The 19,340-nt window shown below is 47.2% G+C and overlaps 1 protein-coding gene across 1 annotated transcript in view; it reads right to left on the reverse strand.

Moving 5' to 3' along the window:
- The window catches only part of APCDD1 (APC down-regulated 1), a 33,694-nt gene extending 14,663 nt beyond the window's left edge, over positions 1-19,031 (reverse strand). The window contains exons 1-3 of the mRNA XM_042911637.1: positions 18,879-19,031; positions 5,955-6,150; positions 2,382-2,913 (exon numbers count right to left, since the gene is read on the reverse strand). Of these exons, the coding sequence (XP_042767571.1) occupies positions 2,382-2,913; positions 5,955-6,150; positions 18,879-18,936 (786 nt within the window). The 5' untranslated portion in view covers positions 18,937-19,031. The remainder of the gene's footprint in view (positions 1-2,381; positions 2,914-5,954; positions 6,151-18,878) is intronic.
- Positions 19,032-19,340: the final 309 nt, after the last annotated feature.

Consider the following 19,340-nt stretch of genomic DNA (forward strand, 5'->3'; position numbering starts at 1 on the left):
AAAAGAGCCTCCATAGGCATCTGAAGCTGAGGGAAAGGAATCTGAACCTGAATGTGTGCAAGCTATCAGCCCAAGGTCAGGTGCAGACAGCAGAGCAACCAGACTCCAGCTCGGGCAGCTCCAGGGCTGCACCTGCCTCTTCCTGCAGCAATTCAGCCTCCTCCCTCGGACTCCCTCCTCCATATTCAGTTCCCTGCCTCAATGCTCCTGCCTCTTGGCTGTCTGTTGTTGAGCAGTGTCTCTGCTGGTGGGTGAGCAGGCCACGAAAAGGACTCTCTGTGCATAGCAGGTCTTCATAAAGCTTCAGAGTGGGACCCGGTTGGCGCTCTTGGCTTGCATAAGGTTTCTGGATTATCTGTGGGCCATTTTGATTCATGACATTCTTACCTCTCATTACCATAGATAGTTGAAGAGTTGGCTAGATTGTACTCAGAGAAAGCCAAACGTTTGGAGGAAAGCTCCTTTCCCTGCTGCTCTTTCACACCAGAGATATCAAGAGCAGTTCTACTCATAGGGCAGCCGGTGGCTCAGTTGGTTAAACGTCCGACTCTTGACTTCACCTCAGGTAATGATCTCACGGTTTGAGAGTTCGAGCCCCACATTGGGCTCTGTGCTGCCAGCATGGAGCCTGCTTGGGACTCTCTCTTCCCCTCTCTCTCTCTGGCCACCCCACTCACATGCTCTCTCTCTCAAACTAAACAAACATTAAAAATAAAAAGGAGGGAAGTGCTGTTTAGCAGCAGCATTCAGCACCGCCTCTGGATGACACCTCCGCCTGGAAGGGTCCCACGATGGTACTGGGAGCCTGTGACTCCTAAAAATCTCCCCAGAAACCGCACCCGTGCCCCGGTGCCACTGTCCTCTGGATGCCTTTGTGTGATGTGCATTTGGGTGGAGCTTCAGCTTCTCAGCTCCTCCCCCATCCTGAGGGGTGCTGGGGGATCCCAGGCAGATACTGGGACGAAGGCAGGCAGGAAAGGCCACCCTCTCCCTCACTGCCCTAACTCACTTCTTCCTCCTCAGTGCATCTGGCACCTTATGGCAGGACACAGTCAAGCTGTGAGCCCAGGGAACGCTGGGTCTGGGGCCCTGGGCCCTCCGTCTGGCTTCACCTCACACGTGGGGACAGTCCCTGGTGAGACGCATCTAGAGGAAGCAGCCTCCGCCAAGTGGGCTTCCTCAGCAGATTTCCCACAATTATAATAAAGGCGACTTTCATTACAGGAGCTCACAATAACACAGATAAATAGAAGATAACACCAAGTGGTCTTTGGCAGGGAAAGTACTCTGGGATATCTCTACCAGTCATAAATGAACTCAAAGGACTAAGAAAAAAAAAAAAAAGATGAAAAATAATGAGTAAACTGTCAAACAGAAGTCAAATGGGGCCCCTCATTTAGAAAATCATTGTTCTAGAGAAGATTCCACAGAAGCCAATCTGATGCAGGGGAGCACTGGAGAAATCTCCCCTGGCACCCTCTCCGCACCCCCTCCCTGTCTAGAGCTTCCCCAACTTCTGCGGTGGAAACGATCATGTTACAGGCTGACACGGATTCTGAGCCCATGGGAAGGAAATGCTTTGTGAATTCCAAATATAATTACTGGACTATCATTCAAGAAAAGAACATTATAAGGTTTTAATTGTTTCCTGCCCCCCTCCGTCCTCCCTGGTGATTACAGTGACTTTACATTTCACTTAGTCGAATGGAAAGAATGTGGGGTCTGGAGAAAGAGGGCTGGGTTCAAGTTCCAGTGCAGAACCTCCCTAACTGGGTGACCTGGGGCAAAAGACAACCCCTTGAATCTCTGCTGCCTCTCCCTTCAGCCCAATAGGGTGGCGACATCTGCCTCAAGGGGTCGTTGTGAAGACTGACAGCAGTAACGTGGGTGGGTGTAAGACCACAGCCTTACAAGAGCCCTGTCGCTTTCCCTCAGGCACCCCTCTGCCTCCTCCAGGGCTGGGATCATTGCTGTCGTTGTCCCTCCCAAGTGTGGTTATAACATCTTCAAATTCCCTTTATGCTTTCCTCTTAGAATCAAAGAAGATATTCCTGGAGGGTTAGAGCTAAACAGAGCCTTATGAATCTTCTAGAATAACCACCCCAGGAACCCCTAGCACACCAACAACCCCGCTACCACCACTCATGTCAACAGGAAAACCACAGCCCCTGGCCGCAGAGCAAGGTGGTGGCCCAGCCAGGCCTCCTGCTTCTGCTGCGCGTGCCTCCCCGTGCAGCCCTCCACATCTCCCCCATGACGCCGGGTGCTTCCTCTCATGGGGCTCTTTGGGCCCCACTGACACGTCTCCCTGCGGGCCACTCATCTTACTTAATAAAGAACAAACAGCCCGCAGGCCGGGAGGGCGGTCAGCTGCAGGGTACCTTGGCATTCTGCAGCGGGGGCTGGTAACTGGACGGCCGATAGAACATCCTCTGCGAGGCATCGGTGTGGATGTCCCCGAGGAAGAGCTCCTCCACCAGGCGGTCCAGGTTGTGCTGGAGGTACTGCTTCTCCACGCGGATGAGCTGCAGCTCGTGCATGGCGAAGTTCACGGCCTTGGTGCACTCGCAGCCATTCTCTTCTCGCCACAGGTCGTAGGGCACGTCCTGCACCCAGGGGCCCCCGGCGGGCACGAAGCCGGGGCATGTGCGGTTCACCAGCTGGCTGAGCCTCTCGGCGACGGCCTCCGTGTGGCAGACGACCTGCACATTGTGCAGCTGGTAGTCAGCCTCAGTGCCCCCGCGGATGATCCAGGAGGCCTGGCGCAGGCGGACCTTGCCCCGGATGACGAGGGTGTAGGTGGGGCTCGTGCACCTGTTGCCGCCATAATAGAACTGGTAGGCCTTGAAGGTGTTGTTGTGGTAGAATCTGTAGGACCTTGTGATGAACTCTGGGCCCGACCTCACTTCACAGCTGGAGGAGAAAAGGGGAAGGAAGGCATTTTAAAACCCAAAGGCATGCGGAACAGATTCGTTACCCTGTCAAGAAATCATGGTCATGATAACAAACGTTTACTCGGCCGGACATTACTCTCTGCCTTCAGAGACACCAATTCATTGAATTCTCACAACAACCTCTGAGTAAAGTAGTACTGTTTCCATTTTACAGCTGGAGAAACCAAGGCACAAGAGATTAGGGAATGTGCCCCAGGCTCCAAAACCAGCCAGGAGCAGGAGCAGACCAGGAATCCAGGCAGTCTGGCTGCAGGTCTGTGTTCCTAATCTCTCTACACCACATTCTTTCATTCATTTCATGAACAAGCCAGGAGAGCCCAATCCTGCCAGCCTCACTTCCACCTGGGGGCCTGACTGCAGACAAGTGTCTTCCTTTCTGGTGGGATGAGGGAAGAGTATAGTGCCGGCCTATGAAGGAAGTATCCTTATGCTAGTGCAAAAATAGTTGATTTCCTGAACAATTCCCTTTTATGGACCTTGTCTAGAGCAGGCAGGTGCTGGATGTCTGTCATCCTGAAATGGAATCCAGTCTGGGGAGAAGTCACTTAGAGGCACTTGCACATTCACCCTCCCATCTAGTGAAAATTAATTTTCCCTCTCCTGGAAAAACAAAGGGTCCATTAGTGAAAAAGCAAAGCTAACATAACAACAGATATAAGGGTTCCTTTCGTCTGTGCTGACAAAATGACAATGATAAAATGGTTTTATGCTGTGGCTTTAGATAAATGCTGGATTCCTAGGCCAGAAATACTTGGACGAGGTCTACAGGGCACAAATGGCTCACAGGAACTGATCACCGCTATACCTGTGGCCAGTTCCTGTCTCTGCAGCACAGCCCGCACCAGAGAAATGCTGGAGAGTTTCTTCAACACATCGGCCAAAGAGCCAAAGACTCCGTCCTCTGTAACCCTCTGCTAGATCCCACTCTCAGTTATATCATGACTTACATGTCATCAGTTTTGACCTTATAAATCTGCTCCAATCTGTGATATGTATATATATATATATATATATATATATATATATATATATATATATATACACACACATATTTTTTCATATATATATACACACAATGTAATATCAGAACTCAATGTGATACACAATATATCAAATATCATGTTATATCTATAGTATTTACTATATATTATTTATAATAATTTTGGTTTGAGCAGATCCAGCATCGCTAAATCAAGCAGTGGGGCTGAAATCTCAAAGGCCCGTGCTTCTCAAAATTGCTAACATTTCCTTTTTTTCAGCTCACACACTGGAGAGAGGTAAACATTACTCCAAGCGGGCACCTCCCTCTGGGGAGGGCGGTCAGTGAACGTCCGATGAGGGTGCATGCACAGAAGGCACTCAGAGGAACTCGGCAGAGTCTGCAGAGAAGGCTTGGAAGGAGACAGTCGTAAGGCTCCTCCCCCCTAGGAAGGAGGCTCCCTTTGGCGTGAGTGGTTAATGCAGTTTAACTGCTCATCTGGGCACTGGTGGTGGTGTGCCTCGGGGGGCCCCAGAGCTCGGCGCTCTGAGCATCTCAAGTCCTCCACACTCCACGGACCCACCACCTCCCTCACCTAGGCCTCCTCACCGCTAGATGCACCTGCTGCGTCTTTTAATTGGTCACCCTCACATCACTTTTCTACCACTCAGCCAGGGTGCCAGTATGAAAGCATGGTCTTTGCTGCAAACTCGTCAAAGACCTTCCAGTTCTCCTCTTGGATGGTAAGTCCAGTTCGGACAGACGTGCTCTGGCTGGCCTTGCCCGCCTCAGGAGCCTCCTCTGGAGCTGTTCTCCCCAGATCAGACACCCAGGTTTACTGCACCTCAGCTACAAGGATTCTGGGTCAGTTGTTTCTCCAGCCCAGCCTTTGCTAGTTCTTCCAGATGGAAAGCTCTTCCCCGGGTCTTTGCACAGCTAACAACATCCCAGCTCAAGTGTCCTCTCCTTCGGTAGCCTTTCCTGACCCCACCCCCATCCTAAAATAAGGTCCCTGGTATTCCCCTTTAGCACCTGTTGTTTTTTTCCCTCTTCATAGCACTTCTTTGTATGTTTATTTGAAAAATTCCTGAAGACGGGGACCATGTCTTGTTTTGTTCACTGCTAAGTACACAAAATCTAGAACAGTACTTGGCACACAGTAAATAGTTATGCAATCAATAAATATTTTTTTGAATAAAATGATAAATTATTAAAAGCACATCGCATTCAGGCTGTGCAAATATTTACCATCTCCTTATTTTAAGAAACCCCATCTTTAGAAAAAAATAAAACCTCTGGGTCTTCATCATCTTATAAAATTCCTTTTTTGTCTTCTCTGTGTGCATTTGATCCCTCCCCAAGGTACCTGGAGGCTGCAAGGGAGAAGTGATTAGATCCCAGAGTGAGCCTTGTTAATTCTCAACAATTTAATGGGTAGGGGAAAAACTGCAGGTCTGCCTCTAGGCTATTTTTAAAAGCTCTAATGGAAGATAAGCCAGAGCTCAAACTGGGATAAATCTCAGCTCTGCAACCTGGAAAAGAGTCCAAGATATACGCCCTGGCTAGTAGAGGTAGCCTGAGTACTTTTTCACGTACTCTTAGAACCCTGAAGCCGTATATTAAATTACCAGAATATGGCTAGAATATTTAGACCATCAGAACCTTGCAAGTCATGTTTCAGGGTTGGTGAAACACAGACTCCTAATTTCACTTGCTAATGGTTTCTTTTCATACACGAGTGGTCCCACAGACTTCGGTAAACAAGGACCCATTCACTCACACCCCTTGGTTAACAGTGGTACATCTCTGCTTTAGCTAAGATTTCTACAGTACTTAGCTCTGTTTCTTTACCAACCAGAGTTTCAAAGTGTTGCTTGGCTTTTAGTTAGAACTTAGATAACACCTACACCATTGCAGATAGGAGAGAGTCTCTGTGCATCTGAGAAACCCTAAGAAAGGCCTTCCAAAGACGTTGTGCTCTCTGGTCCCTCCCTGGCCCGGTCCACCCCTGGCCCTCTTACCCAGTGGACACCCAGTGGCCCTCGATCGCTGGTGGCATCTGCACAGTGATCCTGGCGCCATTGTGGAGATGTTTGAGCATGTGATGGCACTGTGATTCCTTGAAAGCCCTCCAGGCACTTTTCTCTAAGGATCTGGGATGGGATCCTGCTGACATCCTGCTGTCAGGATGAAGGAGGGCAGAACCCTCTCCCAGCCCTGAAAGAGAAAAGTGGAAGTTCGCTGAAAGGAGAGCTTGCAGCAGACAGGAAGGAGTCAGGCTGAAGAATTGCTCCTTGGCCGGAAATCACTGCAAGTGGGAAACGCACTCCTACCCCGCCATGCTTATCACTGTCTCTGTTCTCGTGGAGTTCACATCTCAAAGGCAGAGGTGTCCCTGGAGACCGTTTCCCAGGTGGGAAAGCCGAGGCCCATGGAGACAACACGGACTCGCGGGAGGTCTCTTGGCTAGTTCCTGGCAAAGCCTGAGCTCAAATCCGTGCATCTGTGAAGCAGCAAATAAGGTCGTGCATCCAAACGAGCAGCTTACCGTGCAGGCAAATGAACGTAACAGGGACTGAAGAGAGAAAGGAATATGTCCCAAGGGAGGAGTAAGAAAGGGGTCGTGCAGGGACACATTTAGGGGAGGAGGGGGAAGAGTGTGGAGATCAGCCTCAGTGGAAAGGGAAAGGGAATTGTGATGGAGGGGAGAGAGGCCCAGGAACAACTCGGATGGACTCCCATCTGACATGTGCCCCCTGGCTTGGCTCCCAGCTGTTCCCACCAAGCCTTCCATCCTCTGGCTCTGTCTCTGGATGGACACCCTCCACGGGCTGCCCATCAGTAGGGTATAAGTCATATTACCCGCCCGACACTGGGGAAGTGTGGGACGCTTTCCCCCAGTTACATTCCCACTCCAACTCTTCACACCCACAAAGTCGGTGACAATGCAGGGTTCTAATAGGAATAACTACAAGAAGGCTGTACATTTTTATTTCCCACGGGTAAAGGGATATTAGGACTAAGTTTGTCTTCAGTATAAGTGGTTTATGTTGCCGGACACTTAACCATGCAAAATAGCCACCAGCCCCACGTTCAGAATAAAGCCATGCTGGCAAAGGAAGTTATAATCTGAAAACCCATTGTTTCGAGATTCACTCCTGAAGTAATTAACACATTAATACGACCTCATCGTGGACCTACTAAGTACTCAGCACCTTGTTAGCAACCCCCCCCCCCCGCAAAACACCAGTTAGACAAATGTATAAAAACAAAATAGAAATATACACGAAATAAATAAAATGCATCTGTTAGAATGGTACCTATGAGGGGGCAATCATATATTTTTTAATCAACACCTTAATAACTTCATAGAGAAACCATGGCTTACAAGAGAAAATTTAATTTAATTTAAAAATGAAACGTTAGACCCAGAATATGGTGACTTACAGCAACATGATGAAATCTACTGGGGAAACTCAGACCCACAGGTTGATAACATTCAGATATTTGTAAAATATTCAGATTTTCAGATATTTGCCATGATTCAGAGGGCTGAACGAATCCTTTGTGGAAAGTCCTTGGTACTGAGAAGACAGCAGTCTCCACGTGGGAAGTCTGGGGCTTTCCTCTGAGCAACATGCTGGCCGTGGGCTAGAGCAGGGATTATTCTTATGTATCTTAAATGAAGCGAACAGGGAACGAGGCAGAGACACCTATGGGTACAATTCAACTAAATGACAAGTGTGAAAAAAGATTCTAAAACGAGATGATGGTGCTGTGTTCAAATGGCATGCAACCTCACCACCAGCCCCGTGTCGCCCAGCCAGGTGATTGGGACCCCAGCCAGGTGATTGGGACCCCAGCCAGAATGAGAGAAACACTCAAATCCGAAATCCACGTTGGGCAGTGTCGATGCTCATGGCTGTTCCATGACGACCTTCTTTCCCGTGGCCCCTGCTTCCAGGGAGGAAGGAAGAGTGGCATTTCTCGGTACCCTTTCTGCCTCCCTCATTCACCCTTCCCCAGTGAAGCCCGGTGCAGGATGGAGAAGGAAACAAGTGTGTGTGACCACGCCACTTTTCTCTTTCTTTGACAAACTGGCCTGTTTTCAAAATATAGTTCACCCTTGAACAACATGTTATATGTTTTATGTACTGTATTCTTACAATAAGGTAATCTAGAGAAAATAAAATGTTATCAAGAAAATCATAAGAGAAAATAAATTTATAGCACTGTAGTGTCTTTATTGAAAAAAAAAATAGTGCACATGTAAGTGGACCCACTCAGTTCAAACCTGTGTTGTTCAAGAGTCAACTGCTAGTGTATCTTGATCAGCTCCCACACTCGCCACGTAGTAAGGACCCCACCCCTTCCGATGTTTGACTGTGGCACTAGGCCAGGTGGAAAGTCTGAAAACTTCAGGGGTGAACTGTTAGCAATCCTATCCTGGCCATCATCTATATGGTATCTTCTGATTTTTATCACAATCCTCATGTTTTCATGTCTTCATCTGTCTGAGACCTCTGTTGATCTGTCAGTTGGCTTTGAACTAGAGGAGGGAGAGGGGGTACTATGGACTATACCTCCCACCAATCCCAAGAGTTGTAATTATCCTGATGATGGGAAGCATTTCCTGGATTCCCTGTTAGGCAATCAAGAAATGAAAGACAGTACAGCTTGCTGTCTCTGGTAGGTCAATGGACTGTGTGATCAATTACAATGTTAATTCAAGTTACAAAGCAGTGGGAGTTGGGGAAGGCTCTGCTTTAAATGCGACACTAAGCATTTAGTAAAGAACCATCAGCTCGCTATCAACCAAGCTATGTTCTAAAATTCGATTTGTAAGCCCCTTTATACCCCGCAACTGTTTTCCTGTAAAGATGATGAAAGCCGGGAGGATAGTGGGTATGGGCGAAATATCTGGAGCTAGGCTGCGTGAGTTTGAAACTGGATCTGCCACTTAAAGGATTTCTCTGAATCTAAGACGTCAAGGATTGTTAAGATGCATCATTATTTTACTACTAGTGACAAAACACTTGTATTTAAATGAGGACACAATGCCTGAACTACAGTCCCGAGATACCCTGAATCAGAGTAGCATTTGCTACTCTGACATTGCTTTTATCTGTTCCAAGAGATTTGACAATGTCTCTTGCCTGCGGCTGCAATGCTTCACATGTGACAGGCAATATGTTTGCTTTGCAAGGATCTCAACAGCAAAACAACAAACACAGCCACACCGTTTTGTGGGTATCTTCCTTTCCAGGTAATTGATCACTGCTAACATGAGAAAATATAGAATTGCAGTTATTCGTCCAGTGATAAGTATTTGCCTCATTGATGTCACACTAACGCTCTGCTGCTCTATTATGAGGCAACTCCAATTTTCACAGTGGTTTTTCTTTTCAGCTCAAAGAGTGTAATTTATCAGTAAGTTACGGAGAAAGCAACCAAGCATGCGGGCTCAAACGTTTACTCTACTTTCAAAACCAACCTGTGCAACTAATCCATAGACATGGAGTCACAAGGACACACACAAGGGAAGCGATGGGAAGACAGTGTGTGCTACTATGTCCACGTTCACAGAGGCAAAGGCCGTATCACCCCCTGACTGCTCCCGGCAGGCTAACAGGGACTAGAACCCCCATCGACCATAAGATGCATATCCACTGCAGAGATCTTAAAATGGGAAGAAAATGTGTTTCTTACAACTGATGAAACACACCATTAGCACTGTGACCTTAAACAAATGACTTAACCTCGCCAAGCTTCTGTGTACTCATCTGTAAAAAGGGGATAACACTACCCATCTCTTAGGGCTGGTCTCAGGATTATCTGAGACTGTCTTCCTTAGCACAGGCACATAGTTCTCATTAAATGTGTTATTATTTTAAATAACGATTAGGCTCTTAGACTGCCCTCAAAAAGTCCATTCTAACTAATAGGACAGCTAAAATAATGGGAAAAGTCATCCAGAGCCAGGCCCCTCTGGGCTCTGAGAATGACACAGGGCTCCCCGGCAAAGTTAACTGGTGACCCTGATGCAGAAGAAGGTGGGACCCAAAGCACCGGGCTCTGTGGTTGTTGACGAGTTCTACTCAGTTTAACAAATGCCTATTCACTGTTACTTTGTATATTTCAGGAGCTGGAAGCATGACCAAGAATGAAGATAAGTTTTTCTGACCTTGAGGCTCTTAAGGACTCATTGGCCTGGATGTCAAAGAACAAGGGTGGAGATGATGAAGGAGGGCTCTGGGAAGGAAGCTGGGAGTTCAAAGGCAGAGGAAGAGGGAGTGGTGGTCAGGATTTGCATGGATCGTTCATAAGGCCAGTCACACAGGAAGGGAGCCTACCGTGATGCTTTCTAACCGAGGGTGGAAGAAATAAAACCCCAGAACCGCCAACACACAAACCATTTGAAAGCAGGCAAAAGATCATTACATCACTTGGGTTTCTAGAGACATATCTCCACTTGGCCATCGCTCTCATCAGACAACGAGTAAAGCTCACAGACCCAGCAAGGCTGTCAGGGGAGGAGAGTGGTAGTGTGAGCAGCCAGATGGAGAAGAACTCTCCAGTTAGCACAGCTCCTCAGCACACAGTGAGTTAGGGTTTGCACTCGTGGCTGATGCTATACTTTTAGCGTAGAAAAAATGGGATTTGTTCCCTTTCTATCTTTGCCCTTTGAAGTACCCACCACCTTGGTTACCACGAAGGAGCAAAATTAAATGGGTCACGTGAGGGGCGCCTGGGTGGCTCAGTCGGTTAAGCGGCCGACTTTGGCTCAGGTCATGATCTCACAGTCCGTGAGTTCGAGCCCCGCGTCGGGCTCTGGGCTGACGGCTCAGAGCCTGGAGCCTGCTTCAGATTCTGTGTCTCCCTCTCTCTCTGCCCCTCCCTCATTCATGCTCTGTCTCTCTCTGTCTCAAAAATAAATAAACATTAAAAAAATAAATGGGTCACGTGAAAGTAGGACCTGCTGTACGGTAGGAGAAACTCTTTGGTCTGCAGTCAACTGCCAACAGTGGTCTCCAACGTTTACTCGTTTTGTCTGGTGTGGAAACTCTGGGAGGCCTTCTCATGAGTGCTACTTCTATTAATTGGCTTAGAATTAAAAGGCCATTTGAAGCACCAAGTCTAGCTGCAATAGAGGTCAGGTATAATAGCTCTCCTTATCCCCCAAGACTTCCTCCTCTGTTTCAGCCATGGTGTGCCCTCCAAGGAGACCAGCCTTACTAACCCAGGGACCCCTTTGTTCATTGTATCGCTCAGAGTATGTCAACTCCACTTTGGGACTGAAACTAGTAACTCATTCATCAGAATGAGAAACCATCAGAATGGTTCTGAAGGGCCAGACTCTGTTGTAGGCACCGAAGCTACACACATTATGCCCTGAGGGAGTCTCAGTTGGGCCAGAAACCAGACCCCGAGTGGGCTTGTAGAGGGCCTCATAAGGACAGAGAGAGCAGGCTCTACATTCATCCTTGGAGGGTTCATGGAGGGGCAGCCATGTCTCAAACACTGAACCAAAGTGGTCTAGGCAGAGTGTGCAGCATATCCAAACATAAAGAGACAGGAGGGGATCACATAGGAGGAACTGGGGATAGACTCAGGGAGGGGGGACCACAGGGCGGCCCATGATAGAAGAGCAGAGAGGCAGGGCCGTGATCAAGAGTGTCACAGCCATATTGAGTGTGCATTTCACTGGAAAGGTGAAGAGAAACCATCAAAACACTTTAAGCTATGTCACAGCACAATAAGAATTCCAATTGGGGAAGATCACTTTTCCCATTTTCGGAGGGATGGGAAACAGATAGGAAAGAGGAAGATCCATTATGAAGCTTCTACTATGGGTCAGTGTATCGTCTGGTTCAGTGTATCATTTTTGCCTGAATAAATGAGAAGGGAACCACTCTGGACAAATAGCAGTAAATCTCTTTTGTAGTCTTGGGAGTTTTTTGTACTGGCCATCTCTTGCGTGTTGTAGAGAAGGTATATGAGAAGTTATAGTCAAAGAAAGGAAAGGGGGGGGGAACGGAGGAAGGGAGAAAGGAAAACAGGAACCTATACTAATTTAGCACTACATCTGAAATAAAACTTGTGCAAAATATTTCTATGTCCTACTTTAATTTTAAATTGTGTAAAGCCGTCATCCTGGTACTTAGCAGTGTAGTAATCAAGGATGGTGACTATCATAATGGTTCCTGTCTGAGTATTCCTATTATTTATACTAAACGCGCTTGTTATATATAATAACTTTTTAAAACCTCCACTTAATTGGATTACCTATGTAACTGGAAGTGTTGACTAATCACAATATCTAGTTGTTGAAAATTCGGCCATTGTGTGTTGAACGCAGTTGACATTTACGGTCTTTCTTTGATGATTTAGGTTCTCAAAGTGGCTCAAGGTCATTACTAGGAACATCAGTCCTTGTAGGACGGTACTTTGGATACAGAGATACTGGGGTGAACAGGTAATAACTCTGTTTAAGCCATGAAAGTTTTTTTTTTCCCCTCATTTTTTTTAATAAGACAAGAGTGACAAAGTCTGTGTGTGGGAATGTGGGTGCAAGTAACATCAACAATTTGGTTAACTGAGGATTCTAGACATTTTGGCTAATTGAGAAGACTAGTTCATTGGGTTCTCATTTATTAAGATTTTTGCTGCAAATGAATCCAAGGGAAAGGGCATCTCAAAGGATTAAAAACCAACACCCCTACAATAAGAAAGTGACTGTGAATTCAGTCCCAAAGGCAGCTTTGGGTGGGTCATGTAATATGTGCCTTTTATCTATTTAAAAGTAAAAATTATAGTAATGGTAATAATAACTAAAGTCGAAGGGTTATATAGATTGCCAGTCTGCGACACCAACTAAACTGGAAGCTCTCCACAGCATCGTGCCCTGTCCGGCAGAGGTCCAAATCAGGAAAATGACTTCGCCGTAAGATGGTCTCCAGCATTGGGGGGGGGGGGGGGGGGGGGGGTTCCCTGGCCTGGGCTCAGATAAAATTATGATGACAAATGCGTACTTCTTTCAAGTGAGTGTGGGGGAAAAAAGTAGATTCTGGAAGGAAATTATTCATCTATTGAAAAAAAAATTAATTCCTGAAGGTTTTAGGATATAATTCTACAGATTACCATTTCTAGAGAACTAAATGAGACCCTGGAGCTCTGGAGGGTTTATTCACGTGTGTGCCTGTGTGTGTGTGTGTGCGCACACATGCACACACACAAATGATTTACTCCCAGGGAATAAATCATTCTATACTAGTAATCCAAAATGACTGTAGAATGACCTTAACCACTATCATAATTGTAACAGTCTACTGTTCAGAGGCTGATAACTCTCAATGATATCAATAAAAAAACCATAGATTTCCCAAAATGAAGCATAGGGTTGACCACTTACACAGAGATTTACACCCTAAATACAAAGCATATGGGACCAGGTGACTGTTTATACCACCGAATTCACCAGATTATGCATTCAGAAAGCAGTTCTTGGCATAGTTTTCAGAGGGAATGAATATAGTACCTCTCCTACAGTCATCCATGGCAAACCTTGTTCCTAAACCCACGGTGTTGTCAGGAAGCAAGCCAATCCAGGGACAGGGACCAAACAGAAGAGTGAAGGGTGGGGGTTTGGGGAGGAAGCAGGGGCTACTTGCATTTTGAAAGTCAATATTCATTCATTCACCAAGTAGCTGAGTGCCTACTACCTGTGAGGTTCTGTCTCAAGCATGGGACATTGTTTATAAATGAAAGGAAAGGTAGGTATACCCCAAGTCCAAATTGCCAACTTTTCAGTAACATATTAAAATTTTTGAATTTTCTAGATATATTCCAGAGTTTTTCCCCTATCTAGATTGAGAACCAAAAGCTCCAAACTGCTTTATGTGTCGTAAAATGCAAAATCAGTGGGGAAGGAAACAATTTTCCAGCACACTGGGACTGAACCAATCTTTGATCAGGTCAGTCTTTAGAATATGTGGTTGAATGCTTCAAAAAAATTTCAAGAGCTAAATAAGCATAATGTGAAAATATTAACAATGGTTGTCTCTGGGTAGAGGGTTTTGAGCGATTTCTTTTCTTGCTCATTTCGCATGCTCCTGTTTTCAATAACGTGACATATATTACTTGGATAACCAGAATGAGAAAGTATTCTCAAGTTAGAACTGGTGTGATATGTAAAAACCCAAAGCAGATAAAATGTGACTGATTAGATTAAATGAAGGTAATTACTTGGCCATGAAATTGCCCAGCCCAATTATATAAGCAGTCATTACTGTAAATGTATGCTTTACCCTGGATTCTGCTAGATAAGCCCCAGCACAGTTTTCCACGTGCTGGAATAAAAGCACGCACGCATTGCAGACAAACTGGATTTTACGACCGTGTGGGTAGCTGTGCCTACCAAACTCTTATCCCAGATTGTTTTTTGAGACAAAAGCTAAAAGAGCTGCTTTGCCAATCTTTAAGCCTTTTTATCTAAAGGATATTATATTATAATAAAGTCAAGATTTCAAATTCCTGGCTCCATTCAGCTGTCGTTGCAAAGGAGGTAATTTTCGATGTCCTTTTCTTCTAATGCCACAGTCCCCAGGCTAGACACTGAGGTTGAACTGGAGCCACAGACTGCGAAATTTGCATGTTGCCTCTGAAACTGACTGCTGCTGCCACACCCGTACTCTTCAGCTCGGTCGTGTGCATGTGCGTGCATGTGTGGTGCGTGCGCATGGAGTGTGTGCGTGGTGTGCACGTGGTACGTGTATGTTTGGCGTGGTTTGTGGCGATTCTCAGCAGGGAAAATACTGCAGTCATCTAGAGCCTGCCACGCTCCCAGCTCTGCTTTTGTTTCCTCGCCCTTCGATATTCTTTGGGGCTCTGCAGGAAAGGCAGTGTGCGTCTCCTCACAGCTCCTGTCCCTAGCATGCAGGGCCTCTTGGCCCAGAGTAGGACCTCATAAACGTACCTCCTGAACGAGTGGTTAGCTGAACGAAACGGGACAACTCCCACAGAACAGAATACTCTTAATGATTTTAGGGTGGCACTGTATCATTTCTCTGACCTAGATACCTATCATGTGACTTTCCTGAAAAATTCTATTCCCGCATTAGAAGGAAACAAGGATCTATATACACAAAATCTTAACACAGCAAGAAGCTGTGCGTGGATGACAGTGGCAGGTTCTGTGCTTCAACTACATACACGAGACTCTACAGAAGACATGTCCTCCTGTGTTAGCTGTCAGCAGATATATACAATCACTAACATCTCTTTTTATGTTTCTAGTCTTAAACGTTCTATGCTCCACTTTAATTGATTACATCAAGTTGTCATCAGTCTGTCCCTAAGCAGTATATAATTACACAGTCATATCATCCACTTAATGTTCGATTCTCTTCTCATTTGGGGAGAAAAAAGAATAAATGTGGCTATTATAGATCTGCCTGGCCACATGTTTGAAGCAAGTCCATTTATTTCACAAGAGAATATTTAACATCTAAGACCCTTGCTCCCTGTTATGTACTAATGAGTCATATTTCTTTTCAAGATTTCATTTTATGACCAACAGGGAAAGGGCGCAGGAAACACAATGTTTTCTTGGTTACAAAACCGGTCTTCAGAAAAATGGTATTTCAAAGATTCCTATCTTACCCTAGTTAAGGGTTTCCTTAGATTTTGTTGGTGAAGGTATCATTAGGAAATCTACAGGTTTTGTGTGTGTGTGTGTGTGTGTGTGTGTGTGTGTGTTTCAAGTTTTGCTAGAATATGCTTGAATGAAAGGGAATGGCTCAAAAGTGCCTTCACCTTTCAAAAAAAGTCAATGAATTCTGAACAAGTAAACAGCTCTGGGGAATAGAACATCTCCCCCAGCATCAGTTCCAAAACTTAAAATCAAAGGTTTCCATTAGCAAAGAGAGTCAGCACTTTGCTTCGCATTAAAGCACCACTTATTCTGGAATACCTCATGCTAATCTGTGTTTCTGGAGCCGAATGATTTTTGTGGCTTTTCATCTAAGCAAAGAAAACAGTGATAATGGACATCTTCCAGCTGCATTCTTCCGTGACATTCAACAGGTTTTTTTTGGATTAAGAAATGCAATTGTTTTCAGAAGCTGAAGGAGAAGAAAGTAAAACTGACATGTATACTTTTATTCCATCAAATTTTGAACTTGAGTTTTGCACTACATTTACAGCTTTACAAAACAGCAAAAACAAACAACAGGCTCGAGTCTAGCTGGAGCCTAACTTACTCACCAATAGGAGCCGGGGGTGATTTATGACTTGCAATGAGTTGAAATAAAAGTAACCAACAAACTGAACAAAGACTGGAGGCCAAACATCATAGTTTCTACAGCATCCTCACGCAGAATCTTCATGAAGGCCCTGTGCCCTTTTAAATCTCATTAATGTGATTTGCAGGTGTAACAATCTATAAATGTCTGAAACTACATTTATTAAAGTTGGTCACAAATACATCATAACTCTAGAAAATGTGTTTTTACCTACTAATAGTTACCATGAATAGACAAATAATGTCCTATGGTTAGCAAAATAAAATGCCTAGGTATCGAGGGAAAAAAATCATGAAGCCATTCTAAAGAGATCTCAGGTAATCTTCAGACTCATAACTATTAAAATATATGATCAAGTTCATCTGTCACTGTCAAATTTGTAAATGCTTGTAAAACCCCTCACTATAGAATAGGACACATTCATCAAGGCAGTCTCCTGGATTAAGTTGATTAACACCCATTTTCTGTTAAAATTACTTCCATCGGGTAGAATCAGGAAGAAAAAGGGGAGAGGGAGCATACTTCATTCCTTCTTGGTGCTTTACACTATCCTAACGAATTATGACAAGCCCTTCTTAAATCCCAAGGATTCATGCATTGCACAACTATTCCATCTGTTTATTTTTTGTGCTAGGGTCCAACACTCCCTGCAGGATCTAAGTTGATCTTTGAGCAACTTCAGTGTTAATAATTTTGCCATTGCAGATTCACTTTGAAATCGGATAGCTTTTTGCAGGGTATCAATGTCATCCAATTAAACTTCGCAAACTCCTTTTTTATCTTACATCCTCTTCGTCACACAGGCACACACGTGCACACAAGCACGGGGTCTGCCCCCCTCCCCCTTCCTCGGGTTACAGTGCAGACTGGCCCCTTCCTTCCTCCCTCCCACCACAAGGTTCTCTCCCCAGCACCACCGGGTCTGGGTAAATCGCTCATTCCAAGACGTTCAGGCCAACACGGACTCAAGTTTGGAGATTAGGGGCTATACTCACTAAGGATATACTTGGGCTCTTATTACGAACTATTAGTTACTATCCCAGCTTGGACTGGCGGGGCCGTAATTACAACCCCCACCTCTGAAAAGAGAGAGAGAAAGTTGGGAATGAGACGGTCCGCACTGCACATCTGAGGACCACTTTTGTAGTGCAAAAGGCAATGAGCTTATGCGAAAAAATTCTGTTTATGCCAAACTCTCAAGTAATTTCTCATTTCAAAAGTCATTTGACCACACTGCCATTTTTGCTCACAGATATTACAACAGATTTTTTTAAGGGGACAATTTTGTCTGTTTCATCTCTCTCACCCTTTTTCCCCCCCTGGTGTGTGTGGCAGCTGCTGTTTGATCTGTTCATTGGCTCTGATTTGTTTCATGTTTCAGCCAAAGATTAAAACTGCTCTGTAATTCTAAGCAGATGGGCCTAGGAGCGCAACCCTATAATTATACCTTCTCTCCCCGGCCCTCGAACTGCAAGCCTTCCATCCTGACTTTTAAAGTCTGGGATCACTGGGGCTCGGGGTACACACCTTGGCAATCAGGCAGGTCTGGCCCCACCAGACACCTTAGCAGGGCTGCAGGGCTGGAGCTGTCTGCCCTGAAGCCCTACTACAAAGAAAAGAGCCACTTCTAGCCCCTAGATTCTCCCCCTCTTCCCTTCCTAGATCTTGGGGGGGCTGGGGGGGGGGATGGGGGGCACAGCTTGGTCTTCAGTGCTGGCAACAATGCATCAATGCATTCTGAAGCTCCATCCTGCTGCAGATCCTCAGAAACCCAGAGTGTCCTCGAGGGTGCTCATCTGCCCTGCAGGGGTTGTGGAGGCCACGGCGTTGACGCTCTGCCGAAATGTCAGGTGTCCACCATTAGGGAAAGTTCACTCTGGATTTCTGAATCAGCACAGTGCGTTCTGCCACCGCCTGCAGCGAGCATCAACACCAACCTACCACAAAATCTGCCTTATTTTTCTCAGGGCAATTCCTGGAACTCTTTGAAAGCGCTGATGAGTTCTCCGGCTAAGGGGTTACCGGAGCCCCTGAGAAAATGTGGCACACGAAGCGCAGAAACAAAACCATCCAGCGAGAGTATGCGGGAGATGAGGCGTCCCGTCCCGGAGAACCTTAGCAAACTGGTTTTAATGACTACACCGTGGCCGTGAAAGTGTCCCCTGCTCCTTGAACTGCACCCAGTCCACTTGGGAGAGAGCCCCATCGCCACACCTCGGGAGGCACCAGTCCTCTCTGAGGCCACAGAGAAACCCGCGCGGGCTGCTTTTCCCCCTTAAACGACCACAGTTTCGCTTTACAGACCCACAAAAGCCTGGACCACATCAAGAGCCCCTCCGGCAGGCGCCGTGACACTTTGGAGACGGGATCGCCAAGCCTGCGATTTCATGACAGTCTGGACTCTGAAAATCCAACAGGCTGCGTAAAAGTTTTCCCTCGAACTTGAAGCAATCCATTCAGGAGCTAAAAGGTGTCTGTGTGTGAGCTCTGCACCCTTCCAGAAAGCAAGCTCCAGCCGCAAACCAGCTCCGGGCGCCGCCGGGGAACCCGCGAGCCCCCCTCCCGGGGGTGGGGGGCGGGCAGGGGGTGGGGGTGGGAGCAGCGGCTGCGCCCGGGTTCTGCGGCGCCGACGGAGGAACTCACCGTGAAGCAGGAGGGCCGGGAACAGGTACGCGAGCAGGAGGCGGCACAGACCGGACATCTCCAGTCCTCCTCCGGGACCGCGCGAGCCGCCCGCCGGCCAGGGACGCCGCTCCCCGGGAACGGCCGCGGCGCCGCGCGCGCTCTGTCCCCCCGCCTCCAGCCCGGAGGACGCGACGAGGCGGCGGCGCCCGGCGAGGCGAGCGCGGCGGCGCGGGGACACGGGCGGCCGGCCCAGGCCCCGCGCGTCAGGCGGCCGCGGCGCGCCCCATGCCCCAGGGGCGCGGCGCGGGGGCTGCGGGGCGCGCGCTCCCTGGGCGCCGTCGGGCCCCGCGCGCCCGGCCCGGCCCTGTCCGCGCTCCCGGCCTTCAGACTCCCGGGCCGTCCGCGTCCCGTCCCGGCCGCCGCCGCCGCCTCTGCCGCCGCGCGCCGCTCCGAGCTGCAGTGGCCGCCACCGCCGCCGCA

This window comes from Panthera leo, chromosome D3 (genome assembly GCF_018350215.1).
Source record: "Panthera leo isolate Ple1 chromosome D3, P.leo_Ple1_pat1.1, whole genome shotgun sequence".
Lineage (NCBI taxonomy): Eukaryota > Metazoa > Chordata > Mammalia > Carnivora > Felidae > Panthera > Panthera leo.